The sequence below is a fragment of the Stegostoma tigrinum genome, chromosome 7, assembly GCF_030684315.1.
Source record: "Stegostoma tigrinum isolate sSteTig4 chromosome 7, sSteTig4.hap1, whole genome shotgun sequence".
NCBI classification, from domain to species: Eukaryota; Metazoa; Chordata; class Chondrichthyes; order Orectolobiformes; family Stegostomatidae; genus Stegostoma; species Stegostoma tigrinum.
Genome location: NC_081360.1, coordinates 97,861,939 through 97,887,782, shown reverse-complemented (window position 1 = coordinate 97,887,782; position 25,844 = coordinate 97,861,939). Strand labels below are relative to the sequence as shown.

General features: G+C 43.0%; 2 protein-coding genes across 4 annotated transcripts in view; one reads left to right on the top strand and one right to left on the bottom strand.

Moving 5' to 3' along the window:
* stam2 (signal transducing adaptor molecule (SH3 domain and ITAM motif) 2) overlaps positions 1-12,976 on the bottom strand; it is an 89,313-nt gene extending 76,337 nt beyond the window's left edge. For both annotated transcript variants that reach the window (XM_059647545.1, XM_059647544.1), the window contains exon 1: positions 12,584-12,976. Coding sequence is in view for 1 of the 2 variants with exons in the window: in XM_059647544.1 (XP_059503527.1) it covers positions 12,584-12,623 (40 nt within the window). In the remaining variant the exon portion in view is untranslated. The remainder of the gene's footprint in view (positions 1-12,583) is intronic.
* Positions 12,977-13,077: 101 nt separating this feature from the next.
* Positions 13,078-25,844, top strand: part of hacd2 (3-hydroxyacyl-CoA dehydratase 2) — a 33,344-nt gene continuing 20,577 nt past the window's right edge. The window contains exons 1-2 of one of the 2 annotated variants that reach the window (XM_048534557.1): positions 13,078-13,172; positions 19,083-19,200. Coding sequence is in view for 1 of the 2 variants with exons in the window: in XM_048534555.1 (XP_048390512.1) it covers positions 13,969-14,096; positions 19,083-19,200 (246 nt within the window). In the remaining variant the exon portion in view is untranslated. Of the gene's footprint in view, positions 13,173-13,943; positions 14,097-19,082; positions 19,201-25,844 lie in introns of those variants that run through there. The other variant, XM_048534555.1, reaches the window with a different exon arrangement.

The following is a 25,844-nucleotide window of genomic DNA, read 5'->3' as shown; positions in this document are numbered from 1 at the left end:
TTTCATTCATCGGACAGGGCACTGAGTACAAGAGTTGGCAGGTCATGTTACAGTTGTATAGGACTTTGGTTCAACCACATTTAGAGTACTGCGTACAGTTCTGTTCGCCACATTACCAAAAGAATGTGGATGCTTTGCAGAGGGCGCAGAGGAGGTTCACCAGGATGTTGCCTGGTATGGAGGGTGCTAGCTATGAAGAGTGGTTGAGTAGATTAGGATTGTTTACATTAGAAAGACGGAGGTTGAAGGGGGACCTGCTTGAGGTCTACAAAATCATGAGAGGTATAGGCAGGCTGGATAGCAAGAAGCTTCTCCCCCGCCCCGCCCCAGAGTGGGGAACTCAATTACTGAGGGGTACGATTTCAAGGCGAGAGGGAAAAGGTTTAAGGGAGATATGCTTGGAAAGTTCTTTACGCAGAGGGTGGTGGGTGCCTGGAATGCATTGCCAGTGGAGGTGGTAGAGGCAGGCACGATAGTGTCATTTAAGATGTATTCAGGTAGATATATGAATGGGCTGGGAGCAGAGGGATGCAGATCCTTGGAAAATAGGTGACAGGTTTAGATAGAGGATCTGGATCGGCGCTGGCTTGGAGGGCCGAAGGGCCTGTTCCTGTGCTGTAATTTTCTTTGTTCTTTATCAGCATATAGAGTGATTGAGGAGAAGGTTGAGGTTCAGTGGGTGGGATTGGCAGTCTGAAGTGTATTTATTTTAGTTCACGGAGTTTAACATGCAAGGCAGATGAGCTTAGAGCTGGATTAGTGTCTGGAACTACAATGTTGTAGCCATTGCAGAAACCTGCTTAAGTTAAAGGCAAGACTACTAACTGAACATTCCAGGGTCTAAGGTGTTTCAAGGCATGATAGAGAAGAATGTAAAAAGAGATGGGGGATTTGCATTACTGAATAAGGAAAATGTCACAGTTGCACGCAAAGAATGTCTTGGAGGTCTCATCCATCAAGGCTATAAGAGTGGAAATAAGGAGGGTGCAATCACTCTGATGGGGTTATACTATAGGCCTCCCAAAAACTAATGGGAGAAACAGGAACAGATAGAAAGGCTGGTCATGAAAATATGTAAAACCAACAGGGTTGTTATAATGGTTGACTTTAACTAACCCAATATTGACTGGTACTGCCTTGGTGACAAATGCTTAGATGAGGCAGAATTTGTTAGATGTATCTAGAAGGGTTGCTTGAAACAATAATGTAGATAGTTCAACAAGGAAAGGAACTTTAATAGACTTTGTATTGGATAAGGTGATTGACGTTTCAGTAAGGGAACATTTTGTGAACAGTGATCATAATTCAGTAATTTTTGGGGCAGTTACAAATAAGAATAAGAATGCTCCTGGGATGCAAGTCCTAAACTGGAAGGTAGACAGGAAACAGAGAAATTAGATTTGGGCAGCTATTTGAGGGTAAATGCAGATCTGGCATTTGGGTGTCTGTTAGGAGCCAGTTGATCAGAGTTTAAAACCAGCATGTTCCTGTGAGGGTCAAAGACAAAGACAGAACCATTTGGGAACCTGGTTGAGAACAGATATTGAAAGTTTAGTCAAAAAGAAACAGGAAACATGTAAGGTTTATGAAATTGAAACCAAAATCATATAAGGCACTTAAAGAATATAAAGGAAGGAAAGGTTTTAAACAAGGAATTAGGAGGGCTAAGAGAGATTATGAAATGGCACTTTATATGTGTGTAAAGCAGATTGCGAGAAAAAAGGTAGGCCCACTCAGGGACAGAGAGGGATTTGTATGCTGAAGGACAGAGGATGTCGATGTATTTGTGCTTCGAATCAGATTTACTAAGGAGGAGGACATGGACCACTGCAAGTTTAGGGAGGGTATGACGATTCTAGGGCATGTTGATACAAAGGAGGTGGTACTGAATGTCTTGAAAAATGTAAGGTCCACAAATCGCCAGAATCTGATGGAATCTGTCCCAGGATACTGAGGGAGGCAAGGAAGGAGATTACTGGGATCTTGATAGAGATCTGTGTGTCCTCTTTAGCTACAGGTGAGGTTCTAGGAGTCTGGAGAATAGCTAATATTGTTCCTTTATTCAAGAAAGGCAGCAAGAATTATCCAGGAAACTACTGGCCAGTGAGCCTTGCATCAGCGATAGGGAAGTTATTATAGTAGATTCTTAGTGGCAGGATTTTCTTGCATTTGAAAAATAATGGACTTATTAGGGATAGTCAGTATGGTTTTGTCCAGGGGAGATTGTTGCACAAATTTGAGTTTTTTGAGGAGTGAAGATGATGATTGATGAGCAATGGGTGTTGTCTGCACGGACTTTACGAAAGTACTTGACAAGGTCCCTCATGGCAGAGTGCTCTAGAAAGTTAAGTCTCATGGGATCTACGGTGAGTTAAGTTGGATACAAAATTAGCTTGGTCATAGAAGACAGAGAGGTTAATGAGACAGTGTTTTTCCTGACTAGATGTCTGTGACCAGTGGTGTTCCACAAGGATCAGAGTTGGGACCTCTACTGTTTGTTACATAAATGATTTGGATGAAAACATACCGGGTCTGCTGAGTGAGATGATATAAAAATTGGAGTTGTGGATAGTTAGGAAGGTTATCAAAGGATACATCAGGATATAAATCAGTTGGAAAGTTGGGTAGAGAAATGGCATTTGTAGTTAATCTGGAAAAGTGAGGTAATGCATTTTGGAAAGAGAAATGCAAAAGGGAAGTATACAGCAAATGGAAGAACACTTACAGCAAATGGAAGAACACTTACAGCATTGATATACAGAGGGATCTTGGGGTATAAGTCCATAGCTTCCTGAATATGGCAACACTGTGGATAAAGCAGTTTAAAACAAAACATATGGCATGCTTGCCTTCATTGGTTAGGGCTGGATATAAAAGTTGGCAAGTCACACTGCAGCTGTATAAAACTCAGGTTAGGCTATATTTCAAGCATTGTGTGCAGTTTTGGGTATCACTCTATAGGAAGGATGTAGATGCTTCAGAAAGGGTACAAGAGGTTTTTCAAGACATTGCCTGCATTCGAGTGCATTGGCTATAAGGAAAGTTGGACAAACTCGGATTGATTTTGTTACAGCATCAATGGCTGAGAGACTACCTGATAGAAGTATATAAAGGATGAGAGGCATGGATAGGGTGGGTAGTTGGGACTTTTTCCAAGGATGGAAATGTCAAATATCAGAGGGGATAGGTTTAAGGGGACAGGGGGAACATTTAAAGGAACTGTGCAAGGCAAGTTTGTTTTTTAAACACACAGGTGGTAGATTGCTGGAGCATGCTACCAGGAGATCCAGATATGACAGCAAGGTTTAAGAGGCATTTGGACATACAGACAGACAGGAAATAGAGGAGCATAGACCACGTGCAGACAGACAGAAATTAGTTTAGAGAAACATCTAGAAAGCATCTGTGGTCAGCACAGATTTGTTGGGCCGAAGGGCTTGTTTTTGTGCTGCACTGTTCTAAGCTCAGATTAGCCTTCTGCTTCTCCTCAAACTGTAAGTTCCAGCTTGCATCTCAGTAAGAAAATGCGAACACAACACACAAGCTACAGTCTAACTAGGTACTGTGATTTGTGCTGAAAATGATTCCATCAACCTGGCTGCAATGAAGATTCTAAACAGCCAAAAGTAGCTTCTCTGCTCTCTTTCATTTAAAAAAAATTAGTGGACTTAAGTTTAGGGGCTACAACTTCAGGTCAGTTTGCGACGTTGATACATGACATTATTTTATAACCACAAAGACACATATCCAAAAAAAAAATGAACATTAAAGTTCTCTGGGGGTCAGCTAGCTTGTGAGTTGATTGTAACACAGTGATGCCAACAACGTGGATTCAATTCCCGCATTAAAAGAACTCTCCGTCTCAACCTCTTCCCCTCACCTGAGGCATGGTGACCATCAGGTTAAACTATCACTGGTTGTCTCTCCCTCTCCGTATATAAAGAAAAAGTGAAAGCAGCTCTACAGTGACTACATTTTACACACATTCATATATGAACCCCTGAATTAAGATTCCAGCCAGCAACTGTCATATTTTCATTATTTCCTCCCTAATTATTTTGAATGCAATCCTCCATAAAAAAGTTAAAAGTTACCTACCTAACTTTTCCCAATCTACATGCTAAGCAACAGCACGCAAGGCTATACTTTTCTGGTTTTAAGTAAGTCGATCACTTTTCATGTCATTTTCTCCAATTAGAAATCCCTTTTATGTTAAGCATTGCAAGCCATACTTTCAGGAGGTCCTGTATCTAAAGATACTAATGCTTTGGAGTTAAGTTATACTCCAATGTTGACTCAGCACAGCCAAAGGTGCGACAGAATTGCAAAGCTCCAGCCTAGTGCCACACATTGTTCTCTGCATTTGTATGTTTAAGAACACTTATAGCATTTTAAAAAAAAAGGTAAAATGTGTTCTCTCAAGTCAATACTGATTAGTGCTACGGAGATGCCTTTCCTGCCCTCTTCAAAAGCCCAATGAGTTGGAATTTTGATTGGAAACAGAAACTGCTCACTGATACAGAGATAATGGGAACTGCAGATGCTGGAGATTCCAAGATAATAAAATGTGAGGCTGGATGAACACAGCAGGCCAAGCAGCATCTCGGGAGCACAAAAGCTGACGTTTCGGGCCTAGACCCTTCATCTGCTCACTGATACATCTCCTTTATGTTGCACAGGTTTATGCCAATGTTGATAGCCAGACCTGAAAATGATTCAGAGCAGCAATCCAACACAGCCCTTGCTCGATGGGCACTTTCAGAATTCTGCAATGACTATGGGTCCGTAATTTCTCAAATAGCAGGCTCCCGATTTCAGTCAGGCCATTATTACCAGTTACCAAATGAAGGGAAGGCATATCCTCCATGGAAAATAAAAAATACAGAAGTTCTATTTGTTAACACAATGTGTATTTCCATGAACTAAACAGGATCGGTGATAAGCCTGCCATGCTTATCTCTTCAGGGAGCAACGTATTCCAACGCAGTCAATTCCAGGAATGTTTTGAAGAAAGTTCTTGATGCTTGCAAAACACTGCACTGTATCTAATGAGGCCCACAAATTCTTACGAATCTGCTCACATGCACGACACAGCCGCAAAACTTCTGTGACCAGTGTTGACCCTCCGCTCCACACCATTGTAAAAATAAGATATTCATGCTAAGAAGCAACTCATCAAGCATGTGCACAGATGTCTAAGTGCAGGAGCTCTATGTTCTTCAATTGCTCAACTCAGGATCTGCAACACCAGCAACATGTAATGGAGAAATGGGTTGACAAGACCGGCTGAGGTTCCCACACCAGACTGCAAATGTAGTTATGGCTATCAGACTGTGCAGCCTTTTGCTAAAAGCTGGCTCAGGGTCCAGTGGACAGCTCTTTCAAATCAGTTCAAATTCTGAACTTTAAAAAAAGGTTAAAGCGGACTGTACTTAAGGAATAGCAAAGATCCTGTGCAAATTTCTGCCTAAGCTGCTGGTTTATGACCTCCCCTGAAGCTACTGACATATGCGGAGAACAAGTCCACAAGAATTTAAATTTAATCTTTCTTGCTACTACACAGCTTTGGAGTAGGTGGGACTAACTTAAATTCCCCACTGAGGATCTCATGTCAATAAACATTGGAAAAGATGGAGGATCGTCTTCTTATAGATTCACACAAGATCACTGCTGTTTCTTAACTACGGTCTACAGTATTCTTTTTAAAAACGTATTAGCATATTTAGCAATCAAGCATTTGATACAGGGTTCTATCAAGAAAATTTAAGTCAGTGATAACAGCGGGCTTGCAACATATTTATGCAGACAGCACCTTAACAAAATGCCATAATCAGAAAGAAGCCGATGTCAATTCAGAGTTATTAAGGATAAATTACCAAAAATGTTACCCTCCTGAAGTTACCCTCTTCCCAGCTTCCAATGTTCATAACTTTCAGTTCAGCCAAAGCCCAACAGTACCTCTCTGATCTCACCTCAAGTCCTGTTCACCCACTTCCTCTGTCCTCAGAATCCTGGTTCAGCAACAGGATGTGAAAATCTGAGTTTATGCAAGTGCTCCACAATTCTTAGATAACTATAATCCTGGTTCTTGCTGATCTTGGAATTTCACTGTGCCAAGAGCATGTCATAGCTTAGTCCTCAGCTACCGAAACCTCACCAAAAACTATAACAGACACACACTCACTCAAACACTCACTCAGAGTTTGGCAGCATCTGTGAAGAAGAAAAAAAATCAGAGTTAATGTTTCAGGTCCCGATGCTTTACCTCTGACTTTTTTCTTCACAGATGCTGCCAGACCTGCAAAGTTTTTCCAGCAACTGCTGTTTCTGTTTCTGTTCCTGATTTATAGCATCCACAATTCTTTCAGTTTAAATCAGCGTTTGCTTGATTTTGTTTCAGAAAAATTTTTTGGGGGAACACTAAAGCTTTGATTATGTTGCTGTCAGTCACTATAAATGTCACAGTACAGCAACTTAAACATCCAAAGTACTCAGTGCAGTTTAGAAGAATGAGCGGTAATCTTATTGAAACAGAAATCAGAGAGTCTCATCAGGTTAAATGTTGAGAGGATGTTTCCTCCAGTTGGGAAATCTAAAGTGGTGACGGGTTTGAGCACAGCTTAAAGATAAGTGGTCTCCTATTGAAGACAGCAATGAGGAGAAATTTCTTTGGTCAGAGGACCATCAGTCTTTGGAATTCTCTTCTAGAGGAGTTTGGAGAACTGAAGCACTGAATATGGCGCTGCACATTCAAGGCTGAGTCAGACAGAATTCTGATTGACGAGCGAGTCAGGTTATGAGCAAGGAATGGGTATTCAGGCCACTTGTATCTGATCAACCATGAACTTACTAGCAAAGCCGGCTAGGCAGGCCAAATGATCTCCATCTGTTCCTATTTTTTACGATCTTATGAACATATCTACGCCAGGACTTGAGGGTATACTAGACATCAATTGTCAAAGGAAATTTAAAATTAAATATGAGTTAGGATTTAGCTTTTTTTTTTAAAAAACAAAGTTATGCTTGTCCGCAAAGGGGGGCACATGCATTTATGTTTAATGGCACTAGCTGACTTTGTAACGAGAGGGAACAGAGCTGAAAAGGGAGAAAGTTAGGTTAAACCTCATTGATTAGGCCCTGGCTGGAGTATTACATCCATTTCTGGCCCCAAGTCCTGCAGGGGTGACAAACTGATATTCTGTACAAGAAGTTTACTAATGCCATTTCTGTGTTTGATAAGGCAGGTAAACAGCATTGGTTTGGCCATTTTAGGAATAGTGCATGCAATTCTGGTCTAGAGAAAACAAGGTGTGGAGCCGGATGAGCACAGCAGGCCAAGCAGCATCTTAGGAGCAGGAAAGCTGACGTTTCAGGCCTAGACCCTTCATCAGAAATGGGCAAGGGGAAGAGGGTTCTGAAATAAATAGGAAGAGAGTGGGTGGCAGATCGAAGATGGATAGAGGAGGAGAAGATAGGTGGAGAGGCAACAGACAAGTTAAAGAGGCAGGGATGGAGCCAGTAAAGGTGAGTGTAGGTGGGAAGGTAGGGAGGAGACAGGTCAGTCCAGGGAGGACGGACAGGTCAAGGGGGTGGGATGAGATGAATAGGTAGGAAATGGGGTTGTGGCTTCACGTGGGAGGAAGGGATAGGTGGGAGGAAGAATAGGGACGAATTGCTGGTCTCCCTGCTTTAGGAAGGATGCTGTGAAACTTGCAAGGATTCAGAAAAGATTTACAAGAATGTTGCTATGGTTGGCCGGTTTGAGAGGCTGAATAGGCTGGGGTTACTTTCCCTGGAGTGTCAAGGATGAGAGGTTACCTTACAAAAGGTTTATAAAATCATGGCAGGGATGTGGATAGGATAAATAGACAAGGTCTTTTCCCCAGGGTGCATGAGTCCAAAACTAGAGGGCATAGGTTTAAGGTGAGAGGGCAAAGATTTAAAAGAGATCTAACAAGTAATGTTTTCACACAGAGGGTGGTGTGTGTACGGAATGAGCTGCCAGAGGAAGTGGCGGAGGCTGGTACGATAACAACATTTAACAGGCATCTGGATGGGTCTATGAATTGAAAGAGATTAGAGGGATATGGGCCACATGCTGGCAAATGAGACTAGATTTATTTAGGATATCTGACCAGCATGGACAAGTTGGATTGAAGTATCAGCTCTATGGCTCTATGATTCTATAACACAGGAACAGCGTCAAACGACGGTTTCTGTACAAAGGACATCTATTGCAAACATGGCTAAGTAGAAATCTGTCGCAAGCACATGCAAATAGATATTGGTGGCAGGGATTAAGACTTTCAGTGAAGAGATTTGGAGAAAAATATGTGAATTAGGAGGAGTGGGTCATTCAGTCTCTCAACCTGGTACACTATTCAATGATCACTTTTCTGCCTGAGGGTATGTTCTGTTCAAGCTCTTCAAATGATGTTATTATGCACCACTGGAACAGATGGGACTTGAACTTTGGCGTCTTGGTTCAGAGGTTGGGATGCTACCACCTCCTTTTTCATTGCCTGCAACACCATAACTCGCAGACCCCATGACCCCTTCATCAATGAAAAATCCATCTAACATAGCCTTGATTAGATTCAATGACCCAGCTTTCACTGATGTCCGAGGTAGAGAATTCCAAACACCAGTAATCATACAAGGACGAGAAATTCCATCTGAGGAATACACTCACTGCCCTGACTTCCTTGTTGCGGGAGGTTGCTTGATGTACTTAGTATACATTAATCGAGCCTTCCATAATTTTAAGATGTTTCATATCTTTTCCGCTTCTGTACGTATGTCCTATTTTATCCTTGGCTGAAAGAGGGACAGAATTGGCAGCTGAACTTCCCAGGATTTTGATGTTTCAGGTGTGATAGAAAGGGAGAGAAGATGGGTGGGGTGATGCATTACTGTTCGAGGAGTATCGCACAGCTGTACTAAGGGAGGATACATCAGAGGACTTGTGCAGCGAGGCAATATGGGTGGAACTCAGGAACAGGGAAGATGAAGTCACAGTGCTGGGGGTATACTACAGGCCTCAATAGCCAGCAGGTGATAGAAGAGAGAATATGTAGACAGATTTTGGAAAGATGCAAAAACAGCAGGGTTATTGTGATGAGTGATTTTAACTTCCCCTGTATTGACTGGGACTCACTACATGCTAGGTGCTTGGATGGGACAGAATTTGTAAGAACCATTCAGGAGGGATTCTTGACACAGTACGTGAACAGTCCAATAAGGGAAGAGATTATACTAGGCCTGGCTTTGGGAAATGAGCCTGGCCAGGACAGTGAAGTTCACTAGGGAAGCATTCTACGAGTAGTGATCCTAATACCGTGAGCTTTAAGATACTCATTGATAGTGATAATAGCAGTCCTTGGGTGAAGGTGAACTACAGAGATAGTAGGAACTGCAAATGCTGGAGAATCTGAGATAACAAGGTGTGGAGCTGGATGAACACAGCAGGCCAAGCAGCATCAAAGGAGCAGGAGGAGGAGGAGGAGAAGGAGAAGGAAGGCTGGTTAGGCAGGAACTGGAGAATTGTGATTGGAGGCAGCTGTTTCATGGTAAATTTACATCAGGCATGTGGGGATATTTCAAACAGCAGTTGATAAGAGTTCAGGAGAGGCACATTCCTGTGAGAATGAAGGATCGGCATGGCAAATTACATAAACCTTGGTTGACCAGGAATGTTACAACCTTGATCAAAAAGAAAATGGAAGCATATATAAGGTCCAGGAGGATGGAAACTGATGAAGTATACAAGGAAAGTCGGTAAAAACTTAAACAAGGAATTAGAAGGGCTAAAACAGGTCATGAAATGTTGTTAGCAAACAGGATTAAGGAGAATCCCAAGGCTTATTGATAATATATAACAAAAGTAAGAAGGTAGCCAGGGAAAGGGTTGGCCTACTCAAGGGCAAAGGAGACAATCTACGTGTGAGGCGAGAAGAGGTGAGTGAGGTCCTAAATGAATACTGTGTGTCAGTATTCACCAAACAATAGGAATTGGCGGAGGATGATCCCTGGGAAGGTTCTGTCGAGTTTCTAAGCCAGGTTGCTATTAACAAGGTGTTTGGCATCTTAAAAAATATTGAAGTACATAAGTCCCTGGGTCCTGAAGGGATCTAAGCCAGAATATTGAGGGAGGCAAAAGAACAGGTTCAAGGTTCAAGGTTCAAGGCAGGTGGGGGGTTAAAAGGGGTGTGCTAGGCAAGCTTTTCACACAGAGTGGCGAGTGCCTGGAACGCATTGCTAGAGATGGTGATGGAAGCAGAAATAATAGCAGCTTTCAAGTAGTGTCTGGACGAATACATGAATAGGAAAGGAATAGAGAGATACAGACTCTGCAAGTGAAGACAGTTTCAGCAATGGAGGGGCAAATTTGGCAGTGCAGGCTTGGATGGCCGAAGGACTTATTCCTGTGCTGTATCATTCTTTGTTCTTTAAAAGGACCCAAGATCCAAAGAAATCGACATTTACAGATGGGATGCATGTGTGGCTTAACTACTGGCATAGTTTCTTTTAAGCTTAAGACATCAAAATCCAAGATAAAGGAAAAAAGAAAATACAATTAATGGGAGCTTGCAAATGCAGGCCATCTAAAACAATATGCTGTCAAGTTCCATTCCTAGTTCTAGAAGCTGGCCTGGTTTCTCCTCATGGAGTAAATCTAGAATTTGGTTGCACTGTATCAAACAAAGGGACCACTTAAAATACTGAGGGAACATAGAACATACAGGCCCTTCGGCCCACTCTGTGGTGCCAAACTTTTACCCTAATGCTAAATTCTATCTAACCTCCACCCTTACCTTATACTATCATCCATATGCCTCTCTAACAGTCACTTAAATGCCCCTAATGAGGCCGACTCCACTACCCACTCCAGCAATGCATTCCACACCCTAACCACTCTGAGTAAAGAACTTACGTCTCTCCTATATCTACCTCAACTCACTTTAAAACTATGCCCCTCGTAATAGCTACCTCCACCCTAGGAAAAAGTCTCTGGCTGTCCACTCTATCTATACCTCTGATCATTTTGTACATCTCAATCAAGTCACCGCTCATCCTTTGTTGTTCTAAAGAGAAAAGCCCTAACGCTGTCAACCTTTCCTCATAAGACCTTCCCTCCATTCCAGGCAATATCCTGGTAAATCTCCTCTGCACCTTTTCCAACGCCTCCACATCTTTCCTGTAATGAGATGACAGAACTGGACACAATACGCCAGATGTGGCCGAACCAGGCTTTTGTATAGCTGGAGCATAACTTCACGGCACTTGAACTCAGTCCCTGTTAAATGAAAGCTAACACACCATATGCGTTCTTAACAACTCTATCCACCTGGGTGGCAGCTTTCAGGGAACTGTGAACATGAACTCTAAGATCCCTCTGCTCCTCCACGCTTCTGTAACCCTGTATTCTGCTTTCAAGTTTGTCCTTCCAAAATGTATCACCTCACACTTTTTAGGGTTAAACTCCATCTGTCACTAATATCTCCTCTGAGAGGGTTACTTATCTTGGTAATTTTCTACCCAATACAGTGTAGATGCTATCACAGAACACAGTTGAGACCAAGATAGATTTTTGAACCACAGGGCATTTGTGGGTTTTTGGGAGGGGTAATGGCAGAAGTGTCAGACAGGAACATAGAGCTCAGACTAAGATCAGAACAGCCACCATCTTATTGTATAGCAAAGCAAGCTTATAGGGCTGAATGGACTCCTCCTACTTCATATCCAATGCTGTATACTCATCTTGTGCCAAGAGCAGAGGCATTTAAGATGAAAACTAAATACTTGCAGAGTTTTTCCAGCACATTCTGCTTTCATTCCATCTCTAGCGTTTGAAACACAGGAACAGGAGTAGACCATTCAGCCCCTCAAGCTTGTTCCATCATTCAATGAGGTTATAATTGATTTGTAGCCTACCTTCACGTACTCATCTTAGGCCCAAAATCACTTAATATCCTTGCTTAACAAATCTGACATCTGACATAGATAAATTTTAACAACTGATTTAGCATAAATTAATATTTGTGAACGAGAGTTCCAAACCTCTATCACTTTTTCTAACAACTCTTTTTTTATTTGACAGGCTAAGATGAGAACTGATCGAGCCGCTCAAAAGATTTCAGTGGAGCAAATGAGACGCAGCTTTGAGTGACAGAAGGATCAGTTATCAGAACGGTAAAGAGATCAGGTTTTATCCTTGTGAACTTGAAAATTAGGGAACATTTTCTGACGCAACAAGTGGCTGAAAGGGTGCAAATTCAACAGTAATTCTCAAAAACAAACCGACAAATCCTGGGGTTCCAAGAGGACGGTGTTGCAGGATTGTTGGCGGGGGTGGGTGGTCTAAAATCGGGGGGCCTCACGGGAGGAGGGACCGAACGGCCGCCTTGAATGCTGTATCATTCCCTGAGCAACATTTCCTTTCTCCCGGAGACCCTTGGTACTCAACAAGCTGATATAATCAGCTCATTTAGAAGCGTTGTGTCATTTATATAATTAAAAGTGTGTGTTTTTAAAAGCCCGGGGCCGGTTTTAAAATCCCTCAACCCTGACAGGCATAACTTACCGACATCCTGGTCGAAGGGGTTGGTGGCGAAGAAAGGCATAGCTGGGATTACAGTAGGAAAACTTTTTTTAAGTGAGAAATAGCCTTCTGGAGATAGGCCGCCGTCAGGCCTCGGCGTCTCTTCAGCTCGAAGCCCGTAACAGTCGCTCCTTCGCCAGCCCCTGGAACATCCTAACAGCCGAGGCCTCCGACCAAATCTGCCCCTTACGGTCTCAGTTTCTTTCACAACTGAAAGTAGGATAAATATTCTCAGTTTTTCACTCCACCCCTTCTCCGGGAGATGAAATGGCGTCGCAGGAGGAGGTGAAGGGAGTTTGTGATCGGGGGATGTGAAGAAATTATAAAATAAATAATAACTTCACGCTGGTCAGGTGACGCCTCTTTGACCCCGCCCCACTTTCTTCCATTGGAGGCGGTCGTCACTCGGCCCTCCTGTAGTGGGGGGGGGGGTCAGCCAAACTAGGGGGCAGTAAATTGACATGTTCGGGTGGCGCAATTCGCTGTCTGCCCGTCCAGGGGGCAGCATAGGAGGATGACCGTGAGACAGAATTCTCAATTTGCCGGTTTCGTGGGAGCAGCACCGAAGGAGGTATGGTAATTCAGTGGGTAGCCAGCATCATGTACCGATGTCGGGACATTGCAGGGAAGGATACAGGAGGGGAAATTCGCTCAGAGATAATAGGAACTGCAGATGCTGGGGAATCCGAGATAATAAGGTGTAGAGATAACAAAGTGTGGAGCTGGATGAACACAGCAGGCCATGCAGCATCATAGGAGCGGGAAGGATGACGTTTCGGGCCAAGACCCTTCATCAGCAAAAAAAATTCGCTGTCCGCCAGTCCAGAGGGCAGCATCGAGGGAAGAATGTACGAGGGGCAATTTAAGGTCAGCCAAACCAGGGGGCAGCGTGGAGGGGGTGGAACGCAGGAACGGCAATGGAAGGTCGTTCTGGCAGAGGGCAGTATCGGGGAGGACCAAAAAACAAAGTTGCTGGAAAAGCTCAGCAGGTCTGGCATCAGCTGTGGAGGAGCAAATAGAGTTAACGTGAGATAACAAAGTGTGAAGCTGGATGAACACAGCAGGCCAAGCAGCATCTCAGGAGCACAAAAGCTGAAGTTTCGGGCCTAGACCCTTCATCAGAGAGGCTCGAAACGTCAGCTTTTGTGCTCCTGAGATGCTGCTTGGCCTGCCGTGTTCATCCAGCTTCACACTTTGTTATCAGGGAATGCATGAGTGGCATTTCAGGGTCAGCCAATCTTGGGGGCAGTACCGAGGGAGACGTGCGGGAGGCGGGATCGGCAGCCAGCCAATCCTTCAGAAGGGGGTGGGGCCAGGTGGTGGTAAATACTGCGCACGCGCGGCAGTTCAGTGACGGACTGATCACCATGGCGTCGGTCGGGAGTGGGCTTGAACATCAACGTGGGGTTCATGAAGGGCCGCAGAAGAAAAGAAGGGGTCCGGGACCCCTCGCCACTGCTTACATGGTCATCTACAACGTGGTAATGACGGCCGGGTGAGAGCTTACATTTTTAAAGCTGTGTTCCGTACCGATCCCAATTAGCTATCCGGGTCAGGCACTGTTGGCAAATTACCATTTCTTTCCATAAGCGTCTGAAATCCACTGCTATTCTTCAGTGTTGCGTTAATTAACATTATAATAATGCAGTAAGCTCGCTTACTGAAAGCAGTTTGCAAATCGAAAGCAGCAGTCTATTTAACCCCCCCCCCCCCCACCGTGTTCCCTTCTCTTGCAGGATCACTTCCTATTTATGGATGGTTCCTCAGTGAGGGACTACAGTGGTACTGAGAGGGCAAAGATTATTATTTAAAGAAGTTCCTTTTGAAATGAAACATGGGTCGGCTCGTATATCGCAATGGAGGAAGAAATGTATTTTCTTCCCTTCCACCTAAGCCACGTGCATTAGTGAATAAGGACCCCCACCCCCATGTGTAAATTGCTGCCGGAAACCATTGTGATGCGACAGTGGACTTTGTTCTGCTTTTCCGCTCCCATATTACAAAACACAACTGATCTCGTTCTGTCACTACTGTACTCTTCAGATCTTTGGTACAGACTGAGTTTCCTGCTGACCTAAGTCGGCAAGCTTTGTGGGGAATGGTGAAAGCAAACTAGGGGTGTGGTGTGTATTTTTCTAGAGATTGGGAGCAAATGTCTCTTCTCAGTTGGCAGATATCAGCGAGCAAGTTGACTCCCTGTCCTTGGATTGAAACAAACAAATGACTTTTTTCCCCATTCAGCTGTCTGAGAGCTCCCCTGCTGTATATGCCAGAAATGGTATTTTATGTTCCTCGAGGGAGATAGGGATGGTAATGTTCAAGGTTATTAAAAGATGTCTTGATATTTATAGCACTCTCAGTTGAAGCTTTTGTATGCAGTGCAGTAACCTGTAATTATATGCTGATTACACATCAGTGTGAGGAGTGCTTTTTGGAAAGCAACAAGGCAAAAGAGCACTCATTGAACATCCTTGGTATGCATGCCTAAATTCTTGAAGGCAGTAGACTGAGGTAGATAAAGTGCTTTAAAGGCATATGGGATATCAAGGTGAGGCTCATTGGTCTATGGGTATGAGTCTCACTTAAGGTACTGCACAATGGTGACATGCAAGGTTTAATTCCCAAATGAGCTTTCTTGGGGTGGCTCAGTGGTCAGCACTGCTGCCTCACAGCACCCAGAACCCAAGTTCAATTCCACCCTTGGGCGCCTGTGTGGAGTTTGCACAGGTTTCCTTCCACTGTCCAAAGATGTGCAGGTGAGGTGGATTGGCCATGCTAAATTGTCAATAGTGCTCAAGGAATGTGTAACTCGGGTGAGTTATAGGGGGATGGGTCTGAGGGTTGGTGTAGACCTGTTGAGCTGAACGGTATATTTCTGCACTGTAAGGATTCTATGATCTATGTAATGTTTGTTAGGCCTCATCAGTAACAATGCTGTGCAATTCTGGTCACTGCAATATAGGTTAGAATGTGATTGTGAATTTCTTCCACAGCCCCTCTCATGCAATGTGGCCAGGGTTGTACTAATCCAGCTATGAGGGTAACATGGATAGGGTTGGGCTATTTTCTTTGGTGAAGGGAGTGTGGCTTGCAGGATGGAGGGGAGGGTGGTGTGGAGTGTGGAACCTGATTTTGAGGTGTACGTAGTTCTGAGGGGCAAAGGTAGTGTAAATAGGAATATACTTGCCCCTTGGCTAGTAACCAGGGGCACAATTTTAGGGTAAGGACCTGGAGGTTTAGAGGTGATTTGAGAATATTTTTCTCCAAAAGGTTGTAGAGGGTCAAGAACTCACTGCCTACTGTTAGTGGAGGTGGGAACCCTCAAAGCATTTGAGAGCTAGTTAGATAAACACACGAAATGCCATAAGCACACAAAGCTAAGGGATGAGTGCTGGAAAATGGGATGGTTTGACTGGTGTGGACACAATGGGTAAAAGAGCTGCCTCGTGCAGTAAAAACAGGCTGTTTGTCAAACAAACTAAAAAGGCTTTTGAAGGATATGAACACTCTTTACTTAGAAAGCATAAAGGCTTTTATAGGGTATTGGAATCTCTCCTGATTTTTGACATGTAATGACTGTAGGAAACTACAGCAGTCAATTCACATGCAGTAAGTTTCAACAAGCAGTTGCATGGATAAAATCTTCTAGATGTTTCTTGAGGTTAAATATTGAATTGGACACCAATTTTGGGAGGATGGAGGCAATGTAGGAACAAAAAGAGCTGTTTTGCACTTGGGACTGTTTCACCATTAATTGAGATTATGGTTGATCAGTGACCTGAGCTCCACATATCTAAATTTACTCTATATCCCTTGGATTTTTGTCAAGCAATGGTATTTGCAATCTGAATTTAAAAATCCATAACTGAATGTCATATCAGTTGCTGTTTGTGGATGAACTTGCATACCTGTGTAGAAGTTTGTAATTTAAGAGCAGGATTAAGCTATTCAGCCCCTTGAGCCTGCTCCCCTTCCCATTTAACAAGACATGTCTGATCTGATTGTAACTTGTAGTTCACATTACCAGTGGTCCCTGATAACCTTTCCACTCCTCACTTATCAAGAATCCAGACAACTGCCTGAATGTTTAGGGGAGTCTTCTTTCATCTTTGACATGTTTTCCTAATCTGCTAAAATGCATTTTTTGGTAGTTGTATTTCTGTTAATGTTTGATTAGTTTTTTCCTGCCTCTGATTAAAGACACTTCAAAGTGAGTTGGAAGCTTCAGAATGAATTTTATTTTCGTATTAAGCAGACCTGAAATTCAGACTTGATTACCCTCTGCATTTACTCCAGTCTTGCTGACCTCATACATTGTGTCCTCAAATCAGTGTATTTAGGGAAAGTGCCAAGAGAATACTCTTGTCCTAATATCTGTGCCTTCTACCTCAGTTGCTGTGCAGTGTTGGAGAAACAAAGCTGAAAGACAAATGAAAAGTACTGAATATCCCTTTCTGATCTGGAATGGAAACCTAACAAGCACCTGCCAATCTGCTGCCTCTCACAGCAAGAGTAATTGGTCTCTTTGACTTGAAGTTCATAGCAATTGATCTGCAGTCTTAAACATTGAGGCCTAGGGAAGTGATAATGGGAACTGCAGATGCTGGAGAATCCAAGATAACAAAGTGTGGAGCTGGATGAACACAGCAGGCCAAGCAGCATCTCGGGAGCACAAAAGAGGAGCTGCTTGGCCTGCTGTGTTCATTCAGCTCCACAATTTGAGGTCTAGGGAAGCTGTGGCAGCAGAATAATATAGTGGGTATGATGTGGTTGAAGATGTGTTACAGTTAATAATGTCCAAAAAGGCTAATGGAACATTTGTCATTACGTAAATGACCTGAATATCACTGAAAAGAAAGATGTGTTGATGAAAGGTTTAAAATATGATGTTCTTGTGTTTTGTTCTGAGTACAAGACAAAAGCCCTGGACAACCGCACTGAAAAGTGACATTCACACTCTTTTTCACACATTTCATGGGGTTGGGCATGAGAGCCGAGCAGTGTCTTAAATTTCTACTCTGAGCCCATTTCATGTCTTGAAAATTGTCCTGCCACCTCACTTAAAACTTTGGGGGGTGGGGGTGGAGAAAGGCATATGAAAGCAAGCATTAGGAGAGAGAAGTCCAGTGTGAGGGGAGTTGGAACTCACCAGCCGTCATTGTTGCCTTGGAGCCTGGAACTCCAGATGTCGTTTTGTGATTTCTGTGCTCCCGACCACCAGTTTGGAAGTCTGGGATTGAATCCTTGGTATGTGCAGAGCCCTGATTAACCACACTTGGATCACTGATCAGGATATAGCTGTCACTGCCTGGTCCAGCACTTATTTATCATCTAATTGCACTAGTGAAAGCTGCCTTTTTGATCTGTGACGGCCACAGGGATGTAGGTGCACCCTAAGCGCTCTCCAGAAGAGTTTTAGGATTTTGACCTGGTGACGATGAAGCAAGTGTGATACAGTTTGAAGTCAGGATGGTATGGGGCTTTGAGGTGTCCCATGTACCTGCTGCCCTTGTCTTTCTAAGTGGCAGGGGTTGCAGGTGTGGAAGGAGCTGTCCAGGCAATCTTGGGATAAAAGTTAGGAAAAAGCTGCAAATCTTTTGAAGGTGTCAGGGCAAATATATAAGCTAGGAACCAAAATGTCAGAATTGTCAGCTAAGGCATGACTACCATGCACAAACCTTTACAAGTCCCTGGTTAGGTGTCTGGAGCTCTCTTTACAACTCTGGAGGCTGCACTTTTAGGAAGAATTTCCATGTCTTAGGATTCTATGAATTTTAGTGGCATGATGCTAGGGATGAAGCAGCAATTATATGGCTAACTTAAAAAAAACTGATTTCTTCACCTTGGAGTAGCAAAGGTTCTCGTGATGGAAATGAATGGTGGTATTCAGAAAACCTGGCACAGGTATAAAAATCAAAAGAACTGAGCCAGTTCTGTGGAAGGGTCAGTTGATCCAAAGTGTTAACTCTGATTTATCTCCAAAGATGCTGCCAGACCTGAATTTGTCAGCAATTTCTGCTTTTGTTCTGGGTACACTGGTATACCAGGCTGGAATGGCCTGTGTTCTTAGTATTTTTTTAAGATTCCGCATGATCATCTGATCATTAGGGAAAGAAATCTGTCGCCTTTGCCTAACTGTGACTCCAGATCCACAGTAATGAGTGGTTGACTCTTAACCACCCTCTGGAATGGCCAAACAAAATACTCCAATCAAAGTCAATTAGGGATGTTGCTGCAGCACCTGCATCCCATAAGTATAAAGAAAAAGTCATTGGTGTTGAAGCGGGCATGAAACTATTGGGACTGTCGTGAAGGGGAGCTGCAGGTGGTGTGAACGTAACATTTGTGGGAATGGGAACTGTAGCTGAGCAAGTTGGGGTAAGAAAGAGGGATTTGGTGCCATTAGTGGCTGAGTCCTCAGTTTTGCTGCTGAACTGAATGATGTTGCAGTACTGTGACTTAACTGAAATTTTTTTTCCAGATGGTTGGTCATCGCAGTTGGTCTGATCCGAGCTGGCTTGGCGAGGGGTACATACCATGGCCTTTATTACTCCATTGAGAAGCCATTGAAGTTCTTCCAGACGGGAGCATTGTTGGAGGTGGGTAGGACATATGGTCTCCTTTAGGGAGACCTGTTCTGGCTGTGGTCCCCTTTGGCAAAACGCCTTAAACGTTTTTGTGACAATTATTTCATTTGCCATTCTATTACTGTAGAGTTTGCAGGTCAGCAGTTCTGTTGTACCTCCGGTAGTCTCAGCATGGCTTATTACTCAATGGATGTAGCCCTTTGAGCACATCAGCCATCTTGTATGTATATCGTGGAATCAAACTTGGATTGTGTAATGTTTCTGCCCATATTGGGTGGCGCAAGAGCTCTCAATTGCATACCAGTTTTGCTGCTGGGGCTTTGCTGGTTAGCATCTGCCTATGTTATAGTTAATCTACACAGACCACAGGAGGCCCCAGGTATGTAGGTTAACTTCAGCTTGAGTTAGACAAGCTGAGAGAGTCTATTTTAGGCTGGCTAAACAGAACTGACTATCTGAACTGTCTGATACATGCAGAAAGCCATTAACACTTACAGCCCTGTGATCAGATATGCATTTGTCACCTACCTTTTTCATTATGTACAATAAAGAGGTCTTCAGTCCCAGGTCTTAACCTGTCTACAGGAATCTGTTTGCACTCTAGTCTGCTACCAAGGCTGATAAAAGGCCTTGGATCCCTCTCTAGTCACTTCCACTGGCACAAGCCCTTGAAAGTGCTTCTAAGTGGCAGGGGTTGCAGGTGTGGAAGGAGCAGGTGTGGTTTTTCGAGGTTCAGGGCTAAAATGTGCCTTATAGCACTAGCTTGTAAAATGTCATCTTACCCCTATTGTGACCTTTGATTTGAATTCAATCTTGTTTAATTCCCACAACAGCTGCAGTAGGTCAGAAGAGTTGGTGCCGGAGGCCATAAAGCAGATAGATCTGATCAAGTGTCCCAGGACATTGAATAGCTGGGGATGAAGTTGTGGGCCCTCTAGCAGAGATGTTTGTATCATTGACTGACAAGGGTAATGTGCCATAAGACTAGAAGGTGGTTAATGTTGTGCCATTGCTTTAAGAAAGGCTGCAAGAAAAAGCCGGTAAACTACAGACTCATGTGCCTAACATAAATGGAGGTAAGTTGTCAGAGGCGATTCCAAGAGACTACATGCGTTTGGAAAGTCAAGGGTGAATTAATGACAGTCAGTATGCTTGATGCATGGGAAACAATGTCAAATTTGACTGAGATTTATGGGAAAGTGGCCAAGGTAGATGGATGAGAGAACAACATAGATAGGGAAGGGGTTAGGCTTTACAGATTGTGTATATAAAAGCTACTTGAAGGAGCAAGACTCCAAAAGCTGATCTCTTCAAATAAACCTGTTGGACTATGCATTGTATGGTTTAAGGCACTGAGGCCAATTGGGGTTCAGCCATAAATGTTGGCCTTGTCAATGATGTCCACAACCCACAAGTGAATTTTTTAAAAATGGACATGCAAGTACGTAAGGTTGGAATATGCTTGCAGTATTAATGCAACTCCAGTCACCCTCTTTATGCTATTAAATCAGAAAGAGTCCGAAACTGGAAGGTTTGAGTTCTGAGGAGATCATCGAAAGGTTGGGACATTTTCCCTAGAAAGTAGGAGGTTGGGCTTGACCTCCATAGACGTTTATAAAATCACAACAGGAATAGATGATAAGGCAAGTAGACAAGTGTTTTTTTCTTCCCGCAGGGTAGAGGAGTCCAAAACTAGACGGTGTAGGTTTAAGGTGAGGGGAAAGATTTAAAAGGGACCTCGGTCAACCTTTTCACAAAGCAGTGTGTGTTCATGGAATGAGCCACCAGAGGAAAGTGGTAAGGTGGGTACAGTCACAACACTTACAGGACATGGGTAGCAAAGGTTTAGAGGGATATTGGCCAAACACAGGCAAATGGGACTAGTTCAGTTTAGGAAACCTGGTCAATGTGGAGAAGTTGAGCTGAAGGCCTATTTCCATGCTGTTTGCCTCTGACTCAAAGGTGGTTTAGACATCGTGCTTTGAGATGAGCTTTTTGTGATGGGGTTGACTGGCATGCATGGTTGGTTAGTTTAATCTTGAATAGCATGGCTTTGTATATGCTCCACGCTGCCTTCCATCAAAATCGCATTCCTAACATCCTGTTGAACCTTTCTTTTTAACAATTGGTCGGAAAAAGACAAACTTGTATTTCACAAGCACAAGAACCACTTCACCTTGAGTGTGCTCAGTATTCAATTCACTAGTGGCTGATCAGAACGTAGCCTCATCTCTGCTTTTGTTTCCATTCCCATAACTTTTTGAGTCCCTCATGATCAGAAAATTACCTAACTCAGCCTTGAATGAATTTAATGAGTCCACCTTCATTTGTTTTTGGAATTTCCCCTCCAGAAAACAATGACCATTCTTGGAGAACCTTCCCCTCATTTCTGTCTAAATCAATTTTAAAACTCTGATGTTGTGTTTAGTCTTGTCCCCTTTTTAAATTCATTTGCGGGGTGTGGGCCTCACTGGCAAGGCCAGCATTTATTGACCATCCCCAGTCCTCGAGAGGGTGGTGGCAACTCTGCAACATTGAAGGCATAACAATTTATTTCGGTGTCAGGATGGTGAGTGGCTTGAAGGAAAGGCTCCAAGCACTCCTTCCCATGTATCTTCTGCCCTTGTCCTTCGGGATGCAAGTGGTCATGGGTTTAGAAGGTGCTGTTCAGTCTTTGAATTTTATGGCACCTTTCATTTGCCTCATAGCCAATGATGCGTTTTCTGTACTCTTAGTGAACAGATCAGGTAGCATCTGCGAAGGAAGAAAGAATGGTTGATATTTTTAAATTCTGGCCCCTTCATCAGAGCTGAAAAATGTTGTTGATTTTAATATGTTTTATATGAGCACAATTGCAGGGTCACAAAGGTCTGAGTGGGGAAGAGGTGGAAGATTAAAATGGCAACATCTGTAATCTCCAGGCCACACCTACAAACTGAACAGATAAAGGCATTACGGAGCAGCAGAAGACATTTGGTCCAGCAAGCCTACGGCAGAATAATCCAGTCAGTGGCTTCTGAATTGTTTTCTGTTAGTAATAGTTGTTGAGCAGGAAACATCACAGTCCAATTTGTGCTCACTGAGGCCATAACTGAGGAAATTGATCATATGATTTGGGGATGAAGTATGTTCAGAATGGGAAGACCTGTGGGTTTGGTGGAATCTGAAGACATGAACCAAGTTAAGGTATCACCTCAATGATATATCATCAAAGCAAAATCAGTGAAGGTAGCCACCTTCATAATTTGGTTGAATTTTGCCTTCAGTTTGAAGGAAAGAAGTGTGGACCCAAGATTAATGCCTTAAACTTGAATAAGGACAGTTGAAAAGACATGAAGACAGAGCTTGCTGAAGAGAACAGTCTATTTAGATTAAGGGATTATCAGTGGAGATTAGATTCCCTACAGTGGGGAAACAGCCTCAATCGGCCCAACAAGTCCGCACCGCCCCCTTGGAGCATCCCACCCAGACCCATCCCCCATAACCCACACACCCCTGAACACTATGGGCAATTTAGCATGGCCGATCCACGTAGCCTGCGCATCTTTGGACTGTGGGAGGAAACCCACATGGACATGGGGCGAATGTGCAAACTCCACACATGGTTACCCGAAGCTGGAATCGCACCCGGGTCCCTGGTGCTGTGAGGCAGCAGTGCTAACCACTGAGCCACTGAAATCGCACGTTTAATGAAATATTTGAGAGTATACAGAATTTTTTTCTACCAGAGAAAAGTTACTATGTTAGGACCTAGAATCCTTAACTAGAAAAGTTTAAACATTGTGCTTTTAATTTGATACTAAGTCAAGTGATAGGTCAGAAGATTGTACAGAATATGGGTAACAGCAAAGAATGACTAAGATTTTCATCAGGAATGAAAAAATAATTGTATTAAGGAAAGCTAGCCTGAAACTTTTTATAATCATTTAAAAGTTGCTACAAATATTTTAAAAAGTGTTAACAAAGTGAGCACTCTTCCGAAATAACAAAGGAATCTGAAGAGTTCATTGTGGAAAATAGGGAACTGGCTGATAAGACCTTCAAAATTTTTGAGAAGATTCAATGACCCCCATCACCTTCTGATGCAGAGCTCTGTATCTCAATGCTCAAACCCTCTAACACCTTATCAAATCGCACATCAAAGATTGTTATGGAAAATCAAGTGTAGTAACATTGGTATGGATAAAATATTGACTAACAGGAAAGAATAAGCAATAATGGTTGTTTTTATGGTTATCAATTTGAAATGAGATGTCAAAATCAGTACTGGGACCTCATACTTCGCAGTTTCTATAAATTGTTTGAATGGGGGAACCAAGGTATGGTTGCTAAATTTGATGATGAAATAAAGATAGATAGCACAGTAAGTTGTGAAAAGGGCACAGGGTTACATAGTGATATTTACAGGTTAGCACAGTTTTCTCATGTGCTCCAAGAGTGCCTGTAAGGCCCTCTGAACTATGGCTTTGAAGTGGATGAATTTATAGCATTGAAAAAGATTGTGCCACCATCCTGGCCAAAAAGCAGATATTCAGCCTGATGTCAATTCTAGATCCTAACATTTCAAGGGCTTATCAGAGTGCTCTTTGAATGTAGAGGGTCTGTTCATTTTGTGTGGCAATCACTTCAGGTGATGCATGGTATTAGGGAGCAGAAGTCCATCCTGATTTGAGTTTGTTGTGATGAAGGGTGTGATTTATATGTTCCCTTTTTTTGGGGAGGTATGGGGGGGAAGATGTGGTTGGATCTTAAACAAGCGGCAGAAGGGTGTCAGTTTATTTTTTGTGGAGGTGTTTAACATTAAACTGGATTAGTTTTTCTGGAGTCTCAATTTAAAGCAGTTTGTCTCCTGAAATGTTAGTCAGTTTTTTAAACTCTCAGGGCTTCAGATCATGGAGAAAGGAAGCGTCAAGATGTTAGCTTACAATCCAGAATTAATAGATGTTTTTAAATTTAGTTCAGAAGCTTTTGGTTTCAATTCAAAGGGGACCTGACCAGATCAGGCCTAGTCCCTCCTAAGAAAGGAGATTGTTCAGAGCAGTTAAAATAAATTACCTCCGTGAAAAAGTACAGTTTGTGAAACACAAATGTTTTTGCTCGGACTCGGCAAATTATAATACCAATGGCAATACCACTACATGCTTTGTTTTACTTGGATGCTACGTTCTACCCAAGGACACCCCTATCTTTACTGATCTACTGTTAGTTAATGCACAGTAACACCGGCTCATGATCCCTTCTGTGCTCTGCTAGGAAAAATATATGTGTGGGTTGGAAGAATTCTGATGCAGAAGATTGCTGTGAAATAAAATTCTTCCCCTTCCCCACTGTCACTTTTCAACAGCATTGCTAGTGAACTCTTCAGAGCAGAGTTTGGAGGTGGGCAAATCCTGGCAAAATCATCCCTAATTGCCTTTGGGAAGGTGGTGGTGAATCGCCCACCTTGGATATAATTAGGTAACTTGCTCAGCCATTTCATGTAACCCAACAGTCGGCCTCATTGTGGTTCAAATTGCAGCAAATTTCCTTCAAGGGCCATTAGTAAACCAGATGCATGTTTGACAATCCCTCTAGTCATATTCATGAAACCTTTTTTACCCCAGATTTGCTTAATTGAATTTAAACATGCATCAGAACTGTTTCTTCCTAATGGTGCTATGGGTGTACACTCTCCATGCAACCTGCAGTGCTATAAGAAATTGGTAATCACCTTCTCCAAAACAGTTAGGAGTGGGAATTTAAAGCTAGCACAGCATACGTTTCTGAAAGAATTTAAAACTATAGCTAGTGGGACAGCAGCCTAGTTATTAAGAGCCAAATATGTTGACAAACTGTTAAATTGATAATCATAGACCCTCTTAAAGTCCATGTGCTGAGTTACAATGGCAAAGATTTTATTACACCAGACCACATTCCCACTAGGGTTCAACTCCCACATGAGAGGCTGGAGCAGTAAGATCTCAGTTGACACTACTGTGCTGCTGGGGGTGACATCCTTCAGAAGAGACTACATAGCAAAGGCCTTGTGTGCTGCCAAGGATTCAAAAAAAGCAATGAGCGTTTGGAGAACAGCATGGAGATTCCAGAATCCTTATCAATGTTTACTTGTCTGTTGATATGGCTCAAGATGAATGATCTTGTCACAATCATGTTGCTGTTTGTGTGAAATTGCGAAGTGCCAATTAGCTGCAGTCGTTTGTGCATTACAACAATGATTGTACTCAAAAGTACTTCAGTTGCTAATGTTGGGAAATGTGCTTGTTTAAAAACACATCTTTTTCTATCTATCCACACTTAAAGATTTTTTTGGCCAAGAACCTCCAATGTAGCTAGGAAGTTCCATGTTCTATGAGACAGGATTTATCATCTTGCAAGCAACAATTTGATTGGAGATAGTCAACATGGATTCAAGGGCAGGTCGTGTCTCTCAAACCTCTGAGTTTTTTGAGAAGGTGACCAAGCAGTGGATGAGGGCAGGGCAGTTGACGTGGTGTACGTGGACTTCAGTAAAGCCTTTAAGGTTCCACATGGTAGGCTGTTGGAGAAAATAGAGGCATGGGATTGAGGGAGATTTAGCAGTTTGGATTAGAAACTGGCTTTCTTACAGAAAGCCAATGAGTGGTGGTTGATGGAAAATATTTAGCCTGGAGTCTGGT